Source organism: Ranitomeya variabilis, chromosome 4 (genome assembly GCF_051348905.1).
Source record: "Ranitomeya variabilis isolate aRanVar5 chromosome 4, aRanVar5.hap1, whole genome shotgun sequence".
NCBI classification, from domain to species: domain Eukaryota; kingdom Metazoa; phylum Chordata; class Amphibia; order Anura; family Dendrobatidae; genus Ranitomeya; species Ranitomeya variabilis.
In genome coordinates this window covers 573,196,957-573,221,308 of record NC_135235.1, presented here as the reverse complement: position 1 = coordinate 573,221,308, position 24,352 = coordinate 573,196,957, and the positions used below count along the sequence as shown (strand labels likewise).

General features: G+C 46.1%; 1 protein-coding gene across 3 annotated transcripts; it reads left to right on the top strand.

Moving 5' to 3' along the window:
* The first annotated feature begins 1,677 nt into the window (after positions 1-1,677).
* On the top strand, positions 1,678-22,651 carry CABLES2 (Cdk5 and Abl enzyme substrate 2). 3 transcript variants are annotated; one of them, XR_013213469.1, is made up of 11 exons: positions 1,678-2,159; positions 8,272-8,343; positions 8,707-8,799; positions 8,894-8,971; positions 9,617-9,725; positions 10,891-11,047; positions 12,890-12,990; positions 13,178-13,284; positions 13,406-13,610; positions 14,046-19,740; positions 22,473-22,651. XR_013213469.1 is itself a non-coding variant. In XM_077252882.1 (10 exons), exons 1-10 carry the CDS (start codon positions 1,756-1,758, stop codon positions 14,184-14,186), a joined length of 1,467 nt encoding a protein of 488 aa, XP_077108997.1. In that variant the 5' UTR covers positions 1,678-1,755; the 3' UTR covers positions 14,187-20,206. The 3 variants fall into 3 exon arrangements, 2 of the variants coding, with proteins under 2 accessions (XP_077108997.1, XP_077108998.1); XM_077252882.1 differs by lacking the exon at positions 22,473-22,651 and having other exon boundaries at positions 14,046-20,206; XM_077252883.1 differs by lacking the exons at positions 8,272-8,343; positions 22,473-22,651 and having other exon boundaries at positions 1,679-2,159; positions 14,046-20,206.
* Positions 22,652-24,352: the final 1,701 nt, after the last annotated feature.

The following is a 24,352-nucleotide window of genomic DNA, read 5'->3' as shown; positions in this document are numbered from 1 at the left end:
TGGCACCTCCAGAGTTCCCTTTGCAGTAGGAAATCTGTGCCTACCTTCCTGCGCTTGTGTTGTGGTCCTCCCCTGCTGTGCTTACGGGATAGTACCCCACAACTGTTGTGTCTGTTTCTCGTGTTCCCTCACAACTCGATTCTGATGTTCTCCCTCTACGTCCCACTGATCTTACGGTTAGGACGCACCCGTATGACGGGAGGCTCGGAGCTCTTCCGGGACTCTAGCGTCGCCCCACTCCTGTTGTTACCCCCCCTGTGTCTTCCTGGGTCTGGGTGAGACAGCCCGCCTGTAACTGACTGTCCTGCCGTGGGTTTGAAGTTTGGCTTGGAGCTCTATACTTCCTCGGCGTTCCGGCCACCGGTTATGCGCCTCAATAGGATGTTGCCTCGTCTTACAGCACGACTCCTACTGGTATTCTCCTTGTTGCGTTGATCTCGTTTCTCACTCAGCACAATAAGTCTCGCTTCTTATCCTTTCTTGGGGTACCGCCGCTATATCGTGCAGGCGCGGTCCCGTAACATTCTCTCTGTTCGCTAGGCCTCTGTCAGGATCCCACCCCTGACAGGGACCCCTCTGTATCTTCCCCCACAACACCCTCTGCCACAAGGTGTTGCCTGGTTCCAACCCAGCCAGCTTTCTGTCTAACTTCCTGCCTAACCCCCAGTTTTACCAGACTGTGAGGAGTGGCCTAATAAATAGAACCCTTAGCTCCCCCTGGAGGCCAGACTGTGAAATGTATTGGTGTCTGTGATACCTGGTCAGATGAACTCCTTCAGTGGCATCAGACGTACCATAGCCCCCCTTAGCGGCGGAGCCACAGTACTGCAACGACCAGGACTCTGGGGCGCTGCAGAGCATCATGTGCAGTCATTATACAGTATGGAGCATCATGTGGGGTCATTATACAGTATGGAGCATCATGTGTGGTCATTATACAGTATGGAGCGTTGTGTGGCCATATTTTTTTGTTTATAATTATTGTATATGAAACAGTGGTATCAGCAGTGCTAAATGGGTGTGGTTGGGACGTGGCTATGGGTGTGACTAATTATGAATGGGTGTGGTCAGAGGCGTGGCCTAAAATTTGCTGCGGTGGGCTACGCGTGCCGCAAACTTTGTCCCTCTTTCCCATCTTCAAAAGTTGGGAGGTATGGCAATACACGATATTAAGAAATGGGGTATGTGAACTTTTGATCAGGGTCATTTGGATGTTTTGGGTTGTCATAATGATTTAAAAAGGCGCTAATAGTGTGGATAGTACACACAGTTAGAATTTGCTAAAATTTAGCCCTGCCCTGAAAAACAAATCTCTTTAAGGTCAAGCGATGACCTTATGAATGTATTTATAGCAGATTGGTAAGAAAAATGAACATTCCTTTAAATTACAACAGTACTGTTGCCTATAGTAACCATTCATATAAAAGAAATGACGGCCGGCAGCGTCTGATTAGACAGATTCACTTTCGTCTGGGCGACTTATCACTAACAAGGACTTCCGGGTGCAAGCCCCGCCCACTTATTGAATAAATTCTACTAACGAGCCCGGAAATCTGACGTCATTACACCCAAGACGTTTGTCCTCAGGTGACATGTGACCTCTCCGCCTATTTCTATACGAATATGATTGACAGGTTCCTCTTCCAATCAGTACTCCAGTTTGATGTTATTACCCTAGCTCCAGCCTATGGCGCTCCAGAGTGGGCGGGACGGCGGCAGACTGGCCGTTCCCCGGGCCGGGGCCTCACTTAGAGAATGGCCGCGGCGACCTGCGGCTCCCCCGGTGTGACAGGCCCCGGAGGCCGCTCTGGAGAGTTGTCACATGGCCACGCACCGCAGAGACGGAAGCGGGGCAGTGACTCCCGGCGCAGGCAGGCCGCCCTCTTCTTCCTCAATAACATCTCCCTGGACGGACGGCCCTTGTGTCCCGCGCCGCAGGCGACATGGGAGCCGGCCCGGGAAGCGCTGGAGCTGTCACCCGCCTCACAGATCCCGCTCAGCCCGTCACCCCGGCTCCTCCCGACCAACGGCCCCCGGATCGTGCTGCCCCGGGACTCTCCTGCGCCGGAGGGGAAGAGCTGCGCCGCGGCTGCCCGCACCGTGCCCTCCTCCCTGGGACTGCACCAGGGCAGCGGCGGCCCCAGCGCGGAGAAGCAGAGGTGAGAGCGGGACACGCCCCCGGGCCGGGGGAATCCCCCCACGTGACGCACCTCCCAGGGATCCCCCTCTGATTAAAGGGGAACTCCAGCACAGAAGTCACGTGACGTGGGGATCTAGTTCCTACATCCGGGGGTCTACTAGAAGGCCCTTCTGAGCCATATCTGCCTCTACCATATTGGGGGAGGGGACGAGCCTCTGCAGGGTCACTTTCCAACCTCCTAAATGCCACTGTCACAATGGTCAGCAGCATCTAAGTGGTTAAAGGGGTTGTCCAGCGATGACAAGTTATCCCTTCAGGCACAGGATATGGATGGCTGGGCGTCTGCGTTCAGGGTCCCAGCAGTCAGACTGGGGATGGGGTGCCAGTGCCACCGCTCTAGTCAGACATCCACTAAAATGGCCGATCCAAGAATGAGACACAAAGCATGTCCGATTCTGGTCCGATGTTGAGGATCTGGGTAGGATCTAGTGTATGGGTCATTGTGTGTCATTTTCACCAGCGGCGGGAGCGTTTCCCCAAGTATGTGACGTACATACTCCGGCCACATTCCAACTAGACGTGTCCTGCCTGGCCCAGTGCACTTGCATTGAGTGAGGTTGCACACGTCTACTTGGCACGGGACCACCTGTATGCAAATCACATACTTGGTGGTCACAGTCCTGGCGCCGGCACCAGTGAATCCCCACAGCGCACAATGTCAGGATTCATATCAAAACATGAGAGAATAACAGGAGTTTGGTTAAAAATAGTACAAACAATCTTTATTGATACACCTATTAACATGTACACACTACAAACAATGTCCACAAATGTGTTAAAAGACACCTAAAACCAAAACGAGCAAGCCGCATGTCTCATTAGTACCCTGTCTCATGAATAAATCCGGTAGTAAATGGGAGGAACCCACCACAACCCTATACCTCCCAAAGGACAAGGACTATCATTACACCATGTCCTAACTCCAATCTAGTAGATTGAAAAAATGCCCATTGCAATCATAGCCGTGTAAATGCACCATATGCTGTGTTACTGTAACGGATGGGCATGGGGGAGAGAGGGGAGCGAAATGGATCCTCACCACATGCAGCACTGCTCACCGGAAATCCCCGACGCGCGTTTCGCCGCTTCTCAGCCCTGCTTTCTCAAGGGGAAGTGTGGCTTAGCTCCCCAGGAGGACCTTAAGTATCCATGGATACAGGTCACGTGTGTATCACATGACCGGACAAATAGATCGCTGCTTCTAAGCGGCGCATGCGCTGATCGTCACAGATGGAATCCCCCCTCCTCCCCCGCCCGGACTCGTCCAGATGCCTGCTGCGAGTGGGTACCAAAGGTCCCAGTCGTGCATGCCACAGGACCGTGCCGGACAAGGGGAGGTGGGCGACCGTGACACATCGACGCTTGCGCACTGCAGCATATAATCAATAGTGAATAAACAGCCATATGTCCCCACGACCCAGTTAAAAACAACAACAATAATTTAAACACTTGTCCTTGGCGATTCAACAAAATATCACAAATTCTTTCTTCACATCATCTGGTATGCCTTCATTATCTCGTTTAGTCCATAATACGGATCTTTCTATATCCATAAAGAGAATTCCAGTCCAAAAGAACCGAACATAGTGATAAATGTATTTTATCCAAAAGGACCTATATATAACACAATACAAAAGTTAAAACCACACAAAAACCATTTAAAAAGTACAGAGGGAGGGGATTAAAGGGAATTTCATTACTCTTATCATAAAAAAGGGCCAAAATTTAGGGACTCATTAAGTCCTGCTGGTTTAACGGTTCCCAAAAGTTACTATCCATTTTAACTCCCATTGTCCTAGGAGTTTTTTAATATCACCACCCCTAATTCCTGTATGTACAACGTCGATTCCTCTTACCATAAAATCTTTTGGATTACAGTTATGAACCAATCTAAAATGTTTAGGAATGGTCTTTAATGTTGCCATCTATTTGTCCGGTCATGTGATACACACGTGACCTGTATCCATGGATACTTAAGGTCCTCCTGGGGAGCTAAGCCACACTTCCCCTTGAGAAAGCAGGGCTGAGAAGCGGCGAAACGCGCGTCGGGGATTTCCGGTGAGCAGTGCTGCATATGGTGAGGATCCATTTCGCTCCCCTCTCTCCCCCATGCCCATCCGTTACAGTAACACAGCATATGGTGCATTTACACGGCTATGATTGCAATGGGCATTTTTTCAATCTACTAGATTGGAGTTAGGACATGGTGTAATGATAGTCCTTGTCCTTTGGGAGGTATAGGGTTGTGGTGGGTTCCTCCCATTTACTACCGGATTTATTCATGAGACAGGGTACTAATGAGACATGCGGCTTGCTCGTTTTGGTTTTAGGTGTCTTTTAACACATTTGTGGACATTGTTTGTAGTGTGTACATGTTAATAGGTGTATCAATAAAGATTGTTTGTACTATTTTTAACCAAACTCCTGTTATTCTCTCATGTTTTGATATGAATGTCTATGGAGGTAAATATAGTGACTAGGTAACTTACAAGAGTCACGTTATGAGTCTGGATTTTGTGATATTAATGCTTATCTCTGTGTTTTTCACAGTAGGCTCCAGCAATATTGTTATGGATTTTAGAGCCCGGGACGGAGCATGGCTCTCAAAAATAGATGATGTGTTCAAAGACGCCAATTGTACAAATGTGGAGGGTATGAATAAAGGGTTATTGGAGATGACATCAAAATTTAAAGATCTCTTAAGAAAAAGGACTAAAATATGGTGGAACCATGCCTTTTTAGAGAAATACTTACAGAAAGGGTTAATCCCTAGAGGATTAAGGGTGCAGGTGCAGGTGTTTCCTTTACTATAGATGCTGCTTATGCAGCATCTATAGTAAAAGATAGAATGTTTAAAAATAATAAAAGAATGGTTATACTCACCCTCTGCAGACAGCCGATCTCAGCGGCGTCCGTTCCTATAGATGCCGGTGTGGTTCAGGACCTTCGATGACGTCGCGGCTTGTGATTGGTCGCGTGAGTCACATGAGCGGTCACGCGACCAATCACAAGACGGTGACGTCATCACAGGTCCTGAACCACACCATCTATAGGAACGGAAGAGAGAGCATGTACCGGAGAGGCGGGAACACTTCGGGGGCCATCAGAGGGTGAGTATATCACTATTTTTTATTTTAATTCTTTTTTTTTGACCAATTATATGGTGCCCAGTCCGTGGAGGAGAGTCTCCTCTCCTCCACCCTGGGTACCAACCGCACATGATCTGCTTACTTCCCGCATGGTGTGCACAGCCCCGTGTGGGAAGTAAGCAGATCAATGCACTCCTAGGTGTGCAGAATCCCCGCAATTCCGCATTTTTAATGAACATGTTGCTTTTTTTTCCGCGATGCGATTTTTTTCGCGGGAAAAAATGCAACATTTGCACAAAAAATGCGGAATACCCTGTAAATAATAGGAGGCATATGTAAGCGTTTTTTTCGCGTTTTTATAGCGAAAAAACACGAAAAATCCTGAACGTGTGCACATGGCCTAAAAATGCGGAATTGCGGGGATTCCGCACACCTAGGAGTGCATTGATCTGCTTACTTCCCGCACGGGGCTGTGCCCACCATGCGGGAAGTAAGCAGATTATGTGCGGTTGGTACCCAGGGTGGAGGAGAGGAGACTCTCCTCCACGGACTGGGCACCGTATAATTGGTAAAAAAAAAGAATTTAAATAAAAAATAGTGATATACTCACACTCTGATGGCCCCCGAAGTGTTCCCGCCTCTCCGGTGCATGCTTCTGTTCCTATAGATGGTGTGGTTCAGGACCTGTGATGACGTCGCTGTCTTGTGATTGGTCGTGTGACCGCTCATGTGACTCACGCGACCAATCACAAGTTGCGACGTCATCGAAGGTCCTGAACCACACTGGCATCTATAGGAACGGACGCCGCTGAGGAGATCGGCTGTCTGCAGAGGGTGAGTATAACCATTTTTTTATTATTTTTAAACATTCTATCTTTTACTATAGATGCTGCATAAGCAGCATCTATAGTATAAAAAGTTGGTCACACTTGTCAAACACTATGTTTGACAAGTGTGACCAACTTGTCAGTCAGTTTTCCAAGCAATGCTACAGATCGCTTGGAAAACTTTAGCATTCTGCAAGCTATTTACGCTTGCAGAATACTAAAAAAACCGCAAAAAAAACGCAAAAAAAAAAATGCGGATTTCTTGCAGAAAATGTCCGGTTTTCTTCAGGAAATTTCTGCAAGAAATCCGGACGTGTGCACATACCCTTTAAAAGGCATTGTCAAGTGTTAGAAAAACGTGACTTCTCTTCTATAAGCAGCGCCCCTCCTGTTCTCAGGTTGTGTGCTGTATGGCGGCCCGGCTGTATAGAAGTGAATGGGATGGAGGGGCACCGCTCTTTGGAAGACAGCAGCCATGTGTTTAGAATCGTGGACATCTCCTTAAATCTTCCCCTCTGATCTGACACAGTAGCAGTTTGCAGCCATGGGACAGAGCAATTTTGGACCCTACAGAAGGTTTATAACCTATCCTTCATCACCCACTTGTTGTGGTTTTGGATAAATCCTAATTGTGATGCAGGAGCTGATCGGGCACGTTGATCAGCGTATAGCGGGTTTATACAGATGGTAACTTTCAGGGCAGGAAGAGTTTGCGGCTCCAGATAATCTGTAGACCACTATTTGCTGTTGTCAATCTCTTGGTCAATACACAATGACTGAGGACTCACACGTGCCGATTCTTCTGATCCTTGAGCCCGGCCTTTGTGTTACCCTGTAAATAGAAGGTAACGGCTGCTGGGCACAGGTCAGGGATATTATCCCTGCAGAGAACATATGGTAATCTTTACCTGGGACCTTATCTTCAGACTGATGGACCCTGACTAGCAGAGTGACACAATGATGTAAGCACAGATAGTACTGCCTCTCGGTCTCTCCTTGATAGTAGTATAGATGTAATGGTGAACTACATGGAAACCTGGCCACTTCTAATAGGGCTTCCACAGACAGTTTGTGCCATCCATTCTACTTACTAGGTCCCAGTGGACATGGATACTGGGATCTTTACTTGCAGCTGGGTTGCATCCAGAGAATGGCTGCTGGGCGGTGGACTGAGCTGGCAGAGCATAGTCAACTAGTCAGGCTTAAACCAGAGAGGGCAGATACAGAGCAAAGCTAGGAGATCGCTGAGGTCAGAAGCAGAATAGTCAGGCAGGGTCTACAATGGCTACCAAACAAGATGGGTCAGAGAACGTGGAAACACTGGAGACAGACCAGGGTCAAGATGTATATCTTTTCTGTATAAGGGGTCAGACAGATGGCCAGATTTCTAATGCGAGGATCGTGTTGCAATCCTTGGACTGACGTCTGCTCTCCTGACCTGAGTGATGGATGCATAGAAATAGGTCACTCTCTGGTCAGGAGAGGTGACAGGCCAGTGACTTGTAGGGGGGAGTTTTCTGCAGGTTTTTGTTAAGCTTCACCCTTTGTACCCAGGCGGGCAGGTTGATAATGACATGCTGGGCTGCAGGGGGAAGTTAGTCCCTATTTCTGGATGATTTAACTGTCTAGTTCAGAGATGCACAATCTGTTTTTTGGTAAGAATGGCAAGCTTTGTGATTCTACCACGGCCACATAAACTGTAAAGGTATATTGGGATCAAGGCTACATAATGACAGCTATACCGCTGCTCCTCTGCATCCTCGTGAAAGTGATGACTGGTCCGAATTATTTCCCAATAAATGTGCATCTCATCAAAGTAACTGTAATGGCCTTCTGGGAGCAGCTAATAAGGGTCATATATGAGAATAATCCGTATTTACACGGCAGAGTCATCTCCAGTTGTTGCTCTGTAATGGAGATTCATTGTCACTTGTAAATCAGTTCTCCAATACCAGATGCTGCCAGTAAGAAAGTGTCGCTAATTCTGTAAAAAGCAGACCCTTTATTCTGATCCTGAAGAACCCATCTAAGCATTTTTTGAGCATTCAGTAAAGCCTTGCATGGCTAGGACATCGGGGAGTGCCATCACCCAGCAGGCGGTGGGATTGAGGATCCGGTGTCGGCCATTGTTCTGATAATTGCCTCCATCTTACAGGCGACGTCACCTGTCTCAGCGCTGCTCCCTAGAGATCCTAGAGGATATTGCAGAGTTTACACCAATACAGAGGTATTGCCCCATCAGTCTCCCACCACCTAACACCACTAATAAATTGCTAGCCGAGGAAACTAACATCGCACTAATGGTACTGGCTGCATTCTCTTACTAATAAAATGTTTTTCTGAGTGTTTTCTTCATTAACCCTCTTCCTTCCAGGATTGTACTGCAGCCAGTGCTTGACTGCCGGGCCGTGTTGTCATGAGCTTGCATTGGGAGCGGCTGATGACCCCACTGGTGATGAGCTGCTGTTTGCTGATCTTATTAGGCGTCCGTTACCGCTGTGCTTGCCTACTAACTCTCCCTATTGTCCCCATCCCACCAAGCGATCTACTCGGCCAGTGCAGCTCATATTATGTCCTCATTGCATTTCAGGTCCAAAAATGTCCCGGAGTCACCCCAACCGTCCCTCCTAAAGAAGACACACTTCATCAAGAGCATGAGGCAGTATGACACCCGCAGCAGCCGGTAGGTGCCATGTGGGCACTGATGGCTTCGGCCTGGCGTGTGTATAGAAGACTCCCATCTTATCTGTAACCTGGATCCTCTCTTGTTTTCCTAGGATAATCCTGATCTGTGCCAAGAGGTCCCTGTGCGCTGCGTTCTCCATTCTTCCGTATGGGGAGAGTCTGCGGATGAGGTAACCTCTTCATTCTTCTAGCACTCCTCTATATCCAGGAATTGTGTAGAGAAGCCAGTGCTGCGGACACTGGTGTGATTGTCAGAGGGCTCCCTAGGTAGCAACAAAGATCAGAGGGAAAAGGGACCGTGGAGTCATGCCACCCAATTACTAGTCCTGCCCTCAATAATAAGCTAGCCAAGTGAGGCAAGAAATGCCTGGGTACAGAGAAGTCTTGGGCAGCACAGAGGATTTCAGGAGAGCAGTGTGTCTTGTATAGTGATCTGTGATAATGTTCTTGACAGGTCCACATCTAACCTGTAATAGTTTACTGCTATGAGCGTCACCACGCACAGCGGACTGCTGTCATTTCAGATGGAATTTATATTCCATTTATTTATATTTTTATTATCCCTCACTCTATTGTGCGATGATTCCATTTATAATTAGTCTCTGGCCTCTGAGTATTATGTCCTGTCCATAATTTGTGGAAGGGGCGTTTATGGCAGCAGAGAGGGCCAGGCGTTGTACGGCTGCACGGTCAGACCACACGCAGGATCCCGGCTCCTGGGCACACCGCTGGGGGATAAGCCAATGGCGTAGTTTGGGGAACATTGCAGTTCTGTGCTTTGTCTTCTGATCATTGCTTTATACTTGGTTGCACAGTGAACTGCGAGTGGAAGGGACAAAGCAGCGGCACCCATCCGGGGGAGGCATCTCCACCACAGACCCAACATTTGGAATGGAAGGAGTGGAGCTGGGGGCCGAGGGGGAGGTAAGAAATGAATTGACAATCTGCAGCACTCTTAATTATTGCACAACTACAAATCCTAACATGCCTGGACAGCTGAAGCCCTTCAGATCAATCTGGGAGTTGTAGTTTCACAACAACTGGTGCACAGTAGGATGCTGACCACCACTCAGTGCTGTACTCAGAAATTATTGTTGCTGCCGTCTGTCATATGTGGTTAATAGTGTTGGGACCCCCCACTGTGCCCGTTATTCAGAGATGTTAGAAAGGGTGGCTTCTGAGTAGCTCCATAATCACCGGATTCATTTTAATGATTGCTGAAATGTCCTGGTCAGGTATCTAGTCCAGCCCTCTGTGCCGGTTGGCCTTCACTTCTGTACCCGGCATCCTCAGCCTTGTATCCTAGGGGTCTCTGGTTCTTACTAGATCCAATTATATGATATGAGGTCTAGTCATTACGTCACAGGGACTAACATGCGCCAGAGGTACTGAGGATGCCAGGTGCAGAAGTGAAAACCGGCTGCCAAAGTGGGATGGATGCCAGCGTAGTGCCAGTTGGGTTGCTCATCTTTAGTGGCAATATTGCTTGTCCTATCAGTAACCACTGGCAAGTTGGGTAACCACAGCAGGATCCCTCACAATCCACCAATGACAATGGTACTGGTCAAATCCAATGGGGCAACCATTAGGTAATAGCAGAACTGCATATTTTATTGGGTTGAGGGGCTACTTGGCACTGCTCATCTGTGAAAGACTATGATGGGAGTCCACTGATAAAGCCCAAGGTAGACAATCAAGGATGTGCTTCTGTAGTGTATAGATATATGGTGGTAGGTATGTTTCTTATTAAGTCACTGTATATGGGCATGATTACATGCTGGGTGGTGTGTACTGTACATTTATCACCAATCCACGCAATATTAGTCACTTGGATATAGCCGTGTGTCCATTGTGCTGTACAGCTCGTGTCCTCCTCCTGTTTAAGGCCACATTCACACATTCCATATTTCACATCAGTATCTGTAAGCCAAAACCAGAAGTGGTGACGTGTTTCTATCATACTTTTCCTCTGATTTGTTCCTCTCCTAACTTTGTCTTGTGTATACTGAACATGTGAGTGTGGCCTAAGAAGAGTTCCTGCAAGGTTTCATTATTTCAATACTTCTGCTCTTTTATCATCTTTCTCCAGGTGGTTTCTTATGCAAAGTTTTTATATCCTACAAATGCCCTCGTCAGCCAAAAAGAAGACTTCCAGCCATCACAGATCAGGCCGGGTACCCATGACACTTCCAAGCGAAACTTCTCCAACACACGGTTTATTCCAGTGTCCTCAGGAGCTGACCTTGGTAAATGTCTTTTGGATTTACCTCCATGCTCCCTGCAGTACTTTTTAGCGTACATTCACCAGGAGGTTTTTGAGGAGTCTCTCGGACCCCCCCCCCCCCCCCCCCCCCCCAAAAAAAAAAAAAAAAAAAAAATGCTTGAAAGACTTCTGATTTATTTCCATTGAAAAACTACTTTCGGTTCACATGTTCAGTCTTTTGATCGTTTAGCTTGCGGCTTGCAGCATTCCCACCCAGAACGGATTTGTTTGACTATGGCCACGGCATGTATACGTCTACCTGCCTATTACACGAAGGCTACAGGTGTCCTGGCACTTGTTTTTAGTGACTGCAGTTACATACAAAGCAAAACAAACGTCCTTCCGTATTAAAAGCGGTGTTATAGCACCCTTGTACCGCCATATACTGTTTCCAATCTTCTATCATGCTGTAATTACATGAACTGAGAGGAGTCCATTAGTCCTTCCAGCCTAGAGAGAATTCGGCTTCCTTTGTGCGCTGACAGTCATAGGAGCCCCCGCGCCTGTGTCCATCATGATAGCAGAACATGCGCACACATTCTCCCCATTTCCTCCTGGCTTAGTTGGTCTTGGGCACATGAGCTGCAGTGTATGGGACTGGGTCCCTTTAAGGGAGTTGTCCTCTACATGGATATTGCTGTTTTAGCCTTATGAGAAGTCATCAATATCAGATCTGTAGGGGTCCAAAACCCCCACACCACTCACCGGTGTAATGGTCATTTTCAGGAGCTCCTCTTCTATTGAGCTGAATACCTCACCAATCTGACATTGATGTCGTATCCGATGGGTAGATCATTAAAAGGCACATCCTCAGGCACCGTTTCTATATCACCCCCCCCTGTTAGATATTATAGTGGTTATTTACCTTGGTATATTATATAAGTAGCGGAGAAGCCTCCATGCTATTTGTCCAGTGCATTTGCTCAGTTATTGACAGGAGAAACAATAGGCACTACGTATCCTTTAAAATCTCCATTTGCGTTGAGCCAAGAAATACCCACGTTTACTTCTCTAGTAATGCAGTGGATATGCTGCCCACTAATGTGGTGCTAAAATATAGCTTTTATTAGCAAACAAATAACATAAATGTACATTAAGGAGACAGTCTTGCATAGTGTGTGTAAAACCTTCCTGGCCAAGCAAGGCTCCGAATCCTGACAATGTGACCTGCAATCCTAAAGGCCAATATCAACCCTTTAACGAGCCTTCCCATATGACTTGAGATCAAACCCAAACTTGAATCTGTTTGCAGATACTTGTTTTAAGGTGTTGCCCCTCCTCAATGCAAAACATGAGATGGTTTGGCTGGGTGAGAGGCCACTGACTGGGGTCTAAGTGGATTCTGGTTTGAGTTTTATCATAAGTCCTGTGGTAAAGCTCGTTAATGGGTGAGTAATGACTTTTAGGATTGTCACTTCCAGTAGGTGGCTCGAGTTCTAGTCCGCTTCCTCTCAGAAGAGACACCTTGTATATGTAATTTCCCAGAGGAGCATTGCATGGCCTATAAGTCTCCTTACACTGGCATGTCACTCTCCGCAAGAAGAAATGTTACCCCTTAGATATTAGTGTGTAGCATACCCTCAATTATTTACTACATATACATTTTTTTGTGTCTTTTTTTTGCTACTAGAACTAAGGAGTTGAGCCTGTAATGATTCCCGAATATTCTGCCCCATGTAATGGCAACCAGTTTTTCTATTTGCTTGTTGGGCACAATATTAGTGAGGGGGGTTATTTATTTTTTTTAAGAATTTTTATTTTTTATCCTGCTGTTTCACCCGCAATCCAAGTTGTGTTGTTTTTTCCCACATCTGCACCATTTTAGGCATCGAGTCAGAAAATATTGAATACAATCCCGATATCCTGGATGATCCTCAGTGGCCGTGTGGAAAACACAAGCGGGTTCTCATCTTTGCTTCCTACATGGTAATGTCTTTCCATTTTCATGCCCACACTTTAGGATCTGTCTGTAACGTGCAGCATCTTTTTGCTATAAATCTTTCATTGTATCCTGATTTTACTGCGTGCCACAAAGCGCACCTGTCTGGACACACCACGGAGAGGGTTAGCCATCGTATGTCTAGTTGTAATAAATGCGTGGTGTCTCTTCTAGACCACAGTTATTGAATACGTGAAACCGAGTGACTTGAAAAAAGACATGAACGAGATGTTCAAGGAGAAGTTTCCTCATGTAAAGCTGACCCTGAGCAAGATCAGAAGGTGAGGCGCAGACTGGATTGTGAGCTCCGGGGGATGGGTTATCTGTGCTCTCTTGTGGTCAGGTATCCCCCTGGGCTGCTGTTTTGTTGCGTTTCCTGACTCTTCCATATTCTGTCACCAGTTTGAAACGTGAAATGAGGAACGTGGCGCACGAGTGTAACATGGAGCCGGTCACGGTGGCCATGTCCTATGTTTACTTCGAGAAGCTGGTCCTGCAGGGGAGAGTGAACAAGCAGAACCGGAAGCTGTGTGCCGGAGCCTGCGTGCTCCTAGCCGCCAAAATCGGTAGCGACTTTAAGAAGCCTGAGCTGAAGCATCTTCTAGATGTAAGTGTAAAGTCCATGCTGGGCCTATGACTGTTGGTTATGGGGCAGGCTGGTGTGTGCCATTGTGCGGCCTCTTTATCAGGTAACTGGCTCCATAGCATTCTATTATGTTATGGACGCATGGAGCTAGCACCAGTTCCTGCTGATAAACCACTTCAGGCCTTCTGCCAGCAACATTGCAGTATTGCCATCCTGGTAGGGTGTCCACTTGGGAGCCAATTTCTTGCCCACCTCTCGTCCCTACAACTTGGGGTCCTGAAGGGCTATAATAGCAGCCATTTTGCTGCTCCTGTGAATCACAACTGCATGGGCTGGGCTTCATGTTATTTTCTTCAATACTGAACTATTGCAGTTTCTTTTAAGAAGGTTCAAAGTTGCGTTTTTTGTGTGTTTTTTTTAACCGTGTGACTCATTGTCCTTCTCCCCACCTTCCAGAAATTAGAAGAACGCTTTCGATCTAACAGACGGGACCTGGCTGCATTTGAGCTGACTGTGCTGGTGGCCATGGAGCTAGCACTCTACCTCCCCGAGGCGCAAGTATTACCTCATTACCGGCGCTTGACCAAGCAGCAGTAGATGGCATCCAGGCACAGACGCTGCGCTCCCTTCCAGGATTCAATCATTCGTTCCGGACCTGCGCCACTCTCCTGTAAAATCACAGGAACCAATCTGTGGAGCTTCGTGTCCGTCTCTTCCCCCACGTACTGTGGAGCAGTGTGTTACTACCGTGGATCTATTGTACCATGGGAAAAGTACCAGCCATAGCTGGTAGTCTGCTGCAAGGGCAGAGGGTCCGGGGCTGATGTATAAGGCTGATATTTGCACAGTTGCACATTGCAGAACCGCTCTTCCCCTTTACTAGTCCAAATTTTATTTTTATCTTTTAACCTAGTTAATTCTGTATATTCACATTTTTTAAACGTGTTTAGGTGAGTAAAATGAATAGGACTTATCCTATACAAGAGGTGTTGTGACACCCCGAAAGACGGAGGAGATTGTGTCAGTAAGGGGCGGTGGGGCTTTCTTTTTATCTTGAGGGATAAAAAAAGCACAATTAACCCTTCAGTGCCTTAGTAATGTCTCACAAATCACTCTGGCATTGAGGATGTTAATGCGAATTTTCACACTGTCGGGAACATATCAGTACGCCTCAAAAATATGATCGTGGGGGAGTATTCTACCCTCAAACCTGGAATTGCTCAGTCACCCACTTATTTCAAATTGCCCTTTCCATCGTTGTGTCCATTTCCAATATGGCTGCCATGTCCGATCCCAGAATAACGGATCCGTCCAGTGGTATCGTTGGTTGTGTATATTGGTTGGCCTACCATTCAGGAGTCTGGTGGCTGGGCACCGGAGCTGTAAAGGACGCCATTTTTTCTGTTGCCCAACTTTAATGGGTATAACACTGAATCTTCTGAGATAAAGGGCAGACTTGAGTATCCTGGTTTTAAGGGGAAAATGCTCGCACCGCTGACGTCTTGTAGATGCTGAATATGTCCGTTTTAGTGTACGTGAGCCAAGAAACAAGTCTTCAGCTCAGCAGGCAATAGGCGCTGCTCCGCGGTCGCTGTCTGTGGGGCCGGCGCTCCCTAGCTCTTTATTATTATTGACTGCACATATCTACAGCTTCCAAGTAGTCTCATTCCAAAAAGGAGGGAAAAACCCTCCTTTCTAGAGTAATATGCATATTTTATTTTTAAAGCGACGTGCCTGAACTGCCCTGGTCTGGTATCAGGATGTGTATTTAATCTGTTAGGGTCACAGACCGTTCTGGTGCATTAGTCGTGAGCATTGGAGGCAGTGGCCCTTTGTATCATACACGATGCACACCTTTGCTGGATGTGAGCTCAGGGCCCTACCGGCCACTTCTGCGTGATTACCGCTCTGCACGTGGCGCTAGAACTACAGCAATGGTCACTTTCATGTTAGGCTCAGAAGTGACGGATTTACTATGGAAAATCCCTGCTTGCCAAGTCATGCAGATCCTGGGCCAGATTTCCCTTTTGTGGTAAGCTGATCAGTAAGAGTAAAGGCAATACACTGACCAAAGCGATCCCCTGCTGCGGCTTTGGCAATGCTTGCCTGGTCCCCCACCATTCTTTACCTCTAGACATGTTGACATATATATGACCGCTTACTACTTCCGTGTTCAGATCCATGTGAAAAATTCACATCAGTTCCCAATCTGTGACCTCCCATGCACAGAGAAATCGGCCGAGCCTGCTGATTTTGGTCCAACCATCTCTCTAATGCTTCCCCGGCAGGTGAGCAAGAAGGGTCCAGCTGTTTGAAATTCAATGGTCGATCATTTTATTTGATGGGGAGAAAGTCATAGAGAACATTGTAAAGCTCGGCCGAGTGTTCCTGTGTATGGGGGCGTCTGGGAAAACTGCTGTTAGCAGCAATCTACACTGCGTGCAGAATTATTAGGCAAGTTGTATTTTAGAGGATTATTTTTATTATTGATCAACAACTATGTTCTCAATCAACCCAAAAGACTCATAAATATCAAAGCTTAATATTTTTGGAAGTTGGAGTGGGTTTTTTTATTTAGATTTGGCTATCTTAGGAGGATATCTGTTTGTGCAGGTAACTATTACTGTGCAGAATTATTAGGCAACTTAATAAAAACCAAATATATTCCCATCTCACTTGTTTATTTTCACCAGGTAAACCAATATCACTGCACAAAATGTAGAAATAAACATTTCTGACATGCAAAAACAATCCCCCCAAAAATTAGTGACCAATTATAGCCACCTTTCTCTATGATGACACTCAGCAGCCTCCATCCATAGATTCTGTCAGTTGCTTGATCTGTTTACGATCAACATTGCGTGCAGCAGCCACCACAGCCTCCCAGACACTGTGCCGAGAGGTGGACTGTTTTCCCTCCCTGTAGATCTCACATTTTATGAGGGACCACAGGTTCTCTATGGGGTTCAGATCAGGTGAACAAGGTGGCCATGTCATTATTTTTTCTTCTTTGAGACCTTTACTGGCCAGCCATGCTGTGGAGTAGTTGGAGGCATGTGATGGAGCATTGTCCTGCATGAAAATCATGTTTTTCTTGTATGATGCCGACTTCTTCCTGTGCCACTGCTTGAAGAAGTTGTCTTCCAGAAACTGGCAGTAGGTCTGGGAGTTGAGCTTCACTCCATCCTCAACCCGAAAAGGTCCCACAAGTTCATCTTTGATGATCCCAGCCCATACCAGTACCCCACCTCCACCTTGCTGGCGTCTGAGTCGGAGTGGAGCTCTCTGCCCTTTACTGATCCAGCCTCTGGCCCATCCATCTGGCCCATCAAGAGTCACTCTCATTTCATCAGTCCATAAAACCTTTGAAAAGTCAGTCTTAAGATATTTCTTGGCCCAGTCTTGACGTTTTATCTTATGTTTCTTGTTCAAAGGTGGTAATTTTTCAGCCTTCCTTACCTTGGCCATGTCCCTGAGTATCGCACACCTTGTGCTTTTTGTTACTCCAGTAACGTTGCAGCTCTGAAATATGGCAAAACTGGTGGCAAATGGCATCTTGGCAGCTTCACACTTGATTTTCCTCAATTCATGGGCAGATATTTTGCGCCTTTTTTGCCCAACACGCTTCTTGTGACCCTGTTGGCTATTTGCCATGAAACGCTTGATTGATCGGTGATCACGCTTCAAATGTTTGGCAATTTCAAGACTGCTGCATCCCTCTGCAACATATCTCACAATTTTGGACTTTTCAGAGCCTGTCAAATCTCTCTTCTGACCCATTTTGCCAAAGGAAAGGAAGTTGCCTAATAATTAAGCACACCTTAAATAGGGTTTTGAAGTCATTAGACATCACCCCTCCTCATTAGAGAGATGCACATCACCTGATTTACTTAATTGGTAGTTGGCTCTCAAGCCTGAACAGCTTGGAGTAGGATAACATGTATAAAAAGTATCATGTGATCAAAATACAACTTGCCTAATAGTTCTGCACACAGTGTAGTGTGTATGGCCACAGTATATTTGGGGTAGAAGCGGAGGGCTTTGTGCCATGCAGGATTGCACCCCTCCTATATTACAGAAGTATTCTAACCCTGCTGAGACTCCATACCGTGGCAGCTGGCGTGCTTATAGGTCTGCATTCTGAGCCTATCGGTATTGCATGCCTGCATGCACATGAGCGCTTAGTCCTGTCTGCTATATAAGAGACTTCCTCCTCTGTGCTGCACATTCCTGATTTCGGTCTTTTCTGCTCAGGTAATGGGGAAACCAGAAATTACACAAGAAGGCATGAATCTTTTATTAGACAGAATGGAAATGAGGGAAATGTGTAGGATCGTGAATAGTTGCAGAACTACAGCTCCCAGCATGCCCTGACAACTGAAGAGCAGGTAAACCTGTCCTGCACTCACATGTGGAGGATTGGTACCTTGTACCGTCCGGAGTCTGGGATGGTGTTGTGTATTACCGCCGTGGTAGATGATGTATGGTTATAGAGGGCGCTTATCACAGGGTCCCTCACAAGGGAGACGGAGGGTCTCTATAGAGCCCCTGCCCCTGTGGGTGTTTGACATAATCTGGATGTGAATGTTCCTATTCACGGACTGCAATCAGAGATCAAAGACTAGAACCCTGGTGGGTGCCAAATAGTAAGGATGGCTCTATCCACACCAGCTGGTGCCGTGTTGTACATGGTGGGTGCACTATAACAGGGTCTTCTCATTTTTCTAAAATGGAGACTTGTCGGCAGCAGTGAATGTATGTTCACATACAGAATACTGTGAAACATTAGATCTATATGCACATTTTACTGTATTACCAAATCCAGCCTGCAGGGCGGCGACACTTCCATTAAAATCCTAGACCTTGATATAGACATCGCGTATCTATAGCTATGAAGTGTTGTGGAACACAAGTCCCAGCATTAACCTATTTCCCTATGACCACTGTGACCCTTCCTATTAATAAAGCTGGCATTGCTGCAGTAGAAAGGAAACCTCTATATTAGAGAATAATTTTGGCACGTGTGTGCTGTATGTACAGAGTAGTGTGGTTGATGATGATTGCTGCCTGCCCACCCCCTAGATGTATAGAAATGTGCCCCTCCTGCTCAAAAGGTCACTGAAACTTGCCCCCAACATAAGGCACAAAACTTACCATGGCACAGTAGTGGATCTAGTGCTATAGCTTCCTTGGTCTGATGCCCAGAATTTGCACACTGAACTGCCCCTACTTATCATCACTGTGATTTTAGAAGTTGCCATGAACTATGGCATATTTGCACATGTTCATCATTGCTAGGTTACATCCCCCTGCAATGCCCCCAAACCTGTGCCAGACACAGGTATCTATACCAATGATGTGAATGCTTGGTGCTGCCACCAAGTGGTGGTTCTTGCCCATTACAGCTATTTTCACAGTGCCCTTTTGTGGCTGGGTGGCACTTTTTTTTTTTTTTATGTAATATTATCTACATGTAGAAGTGCCAATATGAGAAGTCCTGTGAGTAATAGTACTGCCATTCTCTACCTTTCTTCATAAATGCCAGCGTAGCCTATTTTGTGTTGCACATAATGGTAGTATAGCAATATTACACTTTGTTTTCACCTTTTAGTCTTTTTATCCTGGTCCTCAGCATTATAATAATGAGGGAGTTGTATAAATTCTTACTCGTTGTGGTGTAGATAGCTGCCGCTGCGATTCGGCCCCTCTACTATCAGAGGTTAGTTTTTAGAACGTGCTGCCCTTTGTCTGGTTAGTGACTATTGCCATCGTGTGGTAAAACTAGTGTACTGCACCCAACCAGACCTTATCTAGACTGAACCTTTTACTTATGGGATAATATTCATGTCTGTATCATAAAGCAGTAAGTTATTTTCTCTAATTTATATTCTTCATGTTAAGGTTTCCGTCCAATGTGGAACTTTTTATTTTTTCTCAAAGCTGAGCTTTAACCATTTGTGAACTTTGACATAAGCTATGAACTGCATCAATGTCCCTACCTGGACCAGTCTGTGTTACAGTGAAAAGTCCTAATTTCTACATCTGGACCATTGATGGGCGAGGAAATCTATATCAGCGACTGTTCTCTGGCCTCTTGCAATAAAGCGTTGAGCGTGTCCTCTTCCTGATCGGTCGGCCACTCGCTAACGAGGTAATTTCTAGCGGTGGAGGATGGAGATACATATTACTGTACACTTTTTATTGTTGTCGTGTAGGAAGTGTGTGTGTGTGTAGTTGTTTGTGTGAAACCAGATCAGATGATATTTTTTGATATTCAAGTACAAATTTTTTTTTTTCTCTCTTGTTGCCAATTTGCATCTGATTTTTATATGTGTATGAAAGTGAGGAAAGTGACCCGTGGCCTGCAGATGGTGGGATACAGCTCATCAAGGGTAATGGTGACGGCAGATCAGCCTCCGCCATGGGCAGGCGGCGGGTCCTGTTTAATGCTAATGAGATTATTTCAGACTTTGCAATGCCCATGTAACTGTTCACATTTTGCAGTAAATGGATATAAAGCACCTTGTTTGTGACGTCATTCCAGTGTATTCCTATGGACGATGCATTTGTGACATTACAACGTTGATGTGAATAAAGTGATTTGAGTTTTTTCTGTATGGGCGCCTGTCAGCTGATCGTTTTTCCTGAGTGGTAGCACATCACACAGAATCCATGGAAGTCAGCAGAACTGCCATGTAATGCCTCATTTTGGGTAGTAACCTGTTATAAAAAAAAACTGGGGGGGGGGGGGGTTGCCATCATGCGAAGTGTCCTGTGCTCTCCCGTCAGAACGCTCACTTCTGCTCTTAAAGGGACTCTGTCAGCACAGAATGACTGTTCAAACCAAGTACAGGCGCTCGGTGCGTCATTGCGGGGCCAATCATTTCTATACACCTTCACACCTACTTGTTATCCCTCTCTCTGGCTCTATGAAGTCAGACCTGTAAATCAAGGATAAAGGGGGAAACAAGAAGGAGGGAAGGTGTATATAAATATTTGCCCTGCAAGGAAGCACCGAGTGCCTGTACTTGGTTTGAACAGTCATTATGTGCGGACAGTCCCTTTTTAAATGACTGCTTTCCCTTGTTGGAGGGGATACTTCAGATGGAGAGAGGCCCATGTACACTCCCTGACAGAAGTTATGTCGCTTCTCCATGTTATGTAAATAAAAGCTTATAACCTGAGGTTAAATTCATCCATTGGTTGTATAAATTATTCTTTTGAAAACTGAAACCCTCCAAAACGTGGTTTAGGTTAAGAAAATAAATTGGCTTCAATGCAGAAATATTGATCAGTTAATGGACACAGAATGGTCAGATTTTGGCAAGACAAAAGTTTTGTCGCCTGGTCATATAATGCACCCAATCCTAGTTTACTACCTCACCTGTGCTCAGTAAATGATCGGTTAATTAGTGTGTGTGTGTGTGATTCCAAAAATCCAGCCTGCGACCAAAGCCTGGATTATCAAGAGGCTGAAGACCAGATCCACGGCAGAGGTGGCTGGCACCTTTTAGGGCTTGTGCACACGCTGCGGATTCCATTGCGGAATTTTCCGCAGCAGAAATGATAAATCCGCAGTGCAAAACCGCTGCGGTTTTTACTGCGGATTTATCGCGGTTTCTAGTGCAGTTTCCGCTGCCGGTTTACACCTGCAGTTTTCTATTGAAGCAGGTGTAAACCCACAGCGGAATCCGCACAAAGAATTGACATGCATGTGCACGGCGGATTTCGTTTCCCATAGGTTTACATTGTACTGTAAACTTATGGGAAACCGCTGCGTACCCGCAGCTGCGGTTCCGCAGCGAAATCCGCAGTATGTGCACATACCCTAAGTGTGTCTCAGTGTCAAGTACAAAGAATTAAAAAAAAGATTTGAAGAGACTGGAGATGTCTGGTAATTCAAAAGGTAGATGAACAGCGCTCCGGCCAGGTGTATTCATATCAAAAAAGAGGTATTTATTGAGCCATAAAAAGCAACGTTTCGACCACCATATGGTCTTTTTCAAGCATATAAAACATTGCAAAGGGCTGGCTTAAATAGGGTGGATACCACGCAGGGCACCAATCACCATCCAGGCACAGCCCACAATAAAACATACATAAAAATAATACACATAACAAACATCAACAGTGCATATATATACACCGATCACCAATATTAATGTATATAACATTCCAACAAACCCAATATTCCATAAATAAACGTGGAATCCATGCTCTGTTTATCCTGTGTTCAGCAAATCCGAATCCTGCATCAACGTTGTCATGGAGAGCTTCAACCAATCAGTATGCGCCTGTCCGGGTCTCAGTAAACAAATGGGCTCAGTAGGAAATAACGGCGGTAAAAAAAAGAAGCGGCCTATCCACACATTTCATATATACTGGCACGATATCTATAACCAATCCGGCATCCCCTCACAACAGATGTACCTACATCATAACAGTGCGTCCACACCGGTGCCCTCACCTCCATAGTGGTCTCACCGACATAGGTCAAACCACATGGGCTATGTCGGTGAGACCACTATGGAGGTGAGGGCCCCATCAGGATGGGTCTCACTGAATTACCTGTTCCTAAACATTTTTTGGAGAGTAAACATTCGGTAAACCAACTGAGATTCAGGGTTATAGACAGTGTCCCAACCCTAAGGAGAGGTGGGGATAGATTGCGGATACTGAAAAAGAAGGAGATGAGATGGATCTACACCCTGGATTGTTTACAACCCAGGGGATTAAATATAGATTTTAATCTACATTCATGTACCCCGTAATGATAATTTTTCTCCCTTAGGGAAAGTGCAGTCATTATGTTGTTTTTAATACACTGTTTCTGTTTTTATCAATAATGTTTTTAGTTTTGTTTTTTTTTGTCTTTCAATATAGGTAATTGATGTGACAGCCGGTGGATGCATGGATAATGGTATTCTAAGAGTTGGAATTATGATCAGAATTAATATAAAATATTGGAAGACTTGGATATGTAATTGATTCCACATAGTATCTGCCGACTGTCTTCCGACTGTCCCATTATTGGAGTTATTGTAAAGCTATGTGACTTTGATGCCATAGATCCTGTGCTATATTGTTTTTGTTTTAGGTTACTATTTGTGATGGTAGCCTTTGTTGTCTATTCATGTAACTTGGGAGATCGATTCGAGTTGCGATCACATGGGACCGCTGCTTTGTGATGTGTATACGCGCCGATGCTGGGCGTGGTCTCATTGCGGTCATGTGATGCGGCCTCGCCTAGCGTGTGGCGCGTCTGCGCTCACACGCTGTGTTTTTTGGGAGGATCAGCAACTCATTGGAAGTCCTTGCTATCTATTAACGTTACCTGGGCGACCAACTCGAGCGGCGATCATATGGGACCGCTGCTTTGTGACGTATGTGTGCGCCGGAGCTGGGCGTGGCCTCATTGCGGCCCTGTCTGGCTTGAGGTGCGCCTGCGTTCGCACGCTGTGGTCCCTGATTGGTTCAGTGTCTCGGTGGTTACAACACGGTGTGGACGCACTGTTATGATGTAGGTACATCTGTTGTGAGGGGATGCCGGATTGGTTATAGATATCGTGCCAGTATATATGAAATGTGTGGATAGGCCGCTTCTTTTTTTTACCGCCGTTATTTCCTACTGAGCCCATTTGTTTACTGAGACCCGGACAGGCTCATACTGATTGGTTGAAGCTCTCCATGACAACGTTGATGCAGGATTCGGATTTGCTGAACACAGGATAAACAGAGCATGGATTCCACGTTTATTTATGGAATATTGGGTTTGTTGGAATGTTATATACATTAATATTGGTGATCGGTGTATATATATGCACTGTTGATGTTTGTTATGTGTATTATTTTTATGTATGTTTTATTGTGGGCTGTGCCTGGATGGTGATTGGTGCCCTGCGTGGTATCCACCCTATTTAAGCCAGCCCTTTGCAATGTTTTATATGCTTGAAAAAGACCATATGGTGGTCGAAACGTTGCTTTTTATGGCTCAATAAATACCTCTTTTTTGATATGAATACACCTGGCCGGAGCGCTGTTCATCTACCTTTTGAATTGCTGGAAGATATCCAGGAAGGTTCCCTGGACATGGAACGGGCGCCCCGATAAATGAGTGCTGTCAGCCCTTTCTTCGTTTGTATATGGAGATGTCTGGTGTCAAACCATCACAGCTCATCCCCCCCACCCCCAAGAACACCATCCTCACAGTAAAATGCGGAGGTGGGAGGATCATGCTATGGGGAAGTTTTTCGGCAACAGGGAAAAAGATCTGAGTAAGGCCGGGGTCACACTTGCGAGTGTGATGCGAGAAACTCGCATCAATACCCAGCACTCGGGACCAGAGTGTGTGGCTGCATAGAAATATGAGACTCCTGTGAGTTTCTCGCATCTCACTTGCAAGTGTGACCCCAGCCTTAAAGGGAACCTGTCGCCTGAATTTGGCGGGACCGGTTTTCAGTCATATGGGCGGGGTTTTCGGGTGTTTGATTCACCCTTTCCTTACCCGCTGGCTGCATAGTGGCTGCAATATTGGATTGAAGTTCATTCTCTGTCCTCCATAGTACATGCCTGCACAAGGCAATCTTGCCTTGCCCAGGCGTGTACTACGAAGGACAGAGAATGAACTTCAATCCAATATTGCAGCCAGCGGGTAAGTAAAGGGTGAATCAAACACCCGAAAACCCCGCCCATATGACTGAAAACCGGTCCCGCCAAATTCAGGTGACAGGTTCCCTTTAAGGGGAAGATGGATGATGCAAAAT

Bases quoted from the DNA above. Each gene is read 5' to 3' on its own strand.
- CABLES2 (XM_077252882.1), top strand. From the start codon at position 1,756: ATGGCCGCGGCGACCTGCGGCTCCCCCGGTGTGACAGGCCCCGGAGGC. The intron at 2,160-8,271 runs GTGAGAGCGGGA...TCCATCTTACAG, and splicing joins CCCAGCGCGGAGAAGCAGAG to GCGACGTCACCTGTCTCAGC. The intron at 13,285-13,405 runs GTGAGGCGCAGA...TTCTGTCACCAG, and splicing joins ACCCTGAGCAAGATCAGAAG to TTTGAAACGTGAAATGAGGA.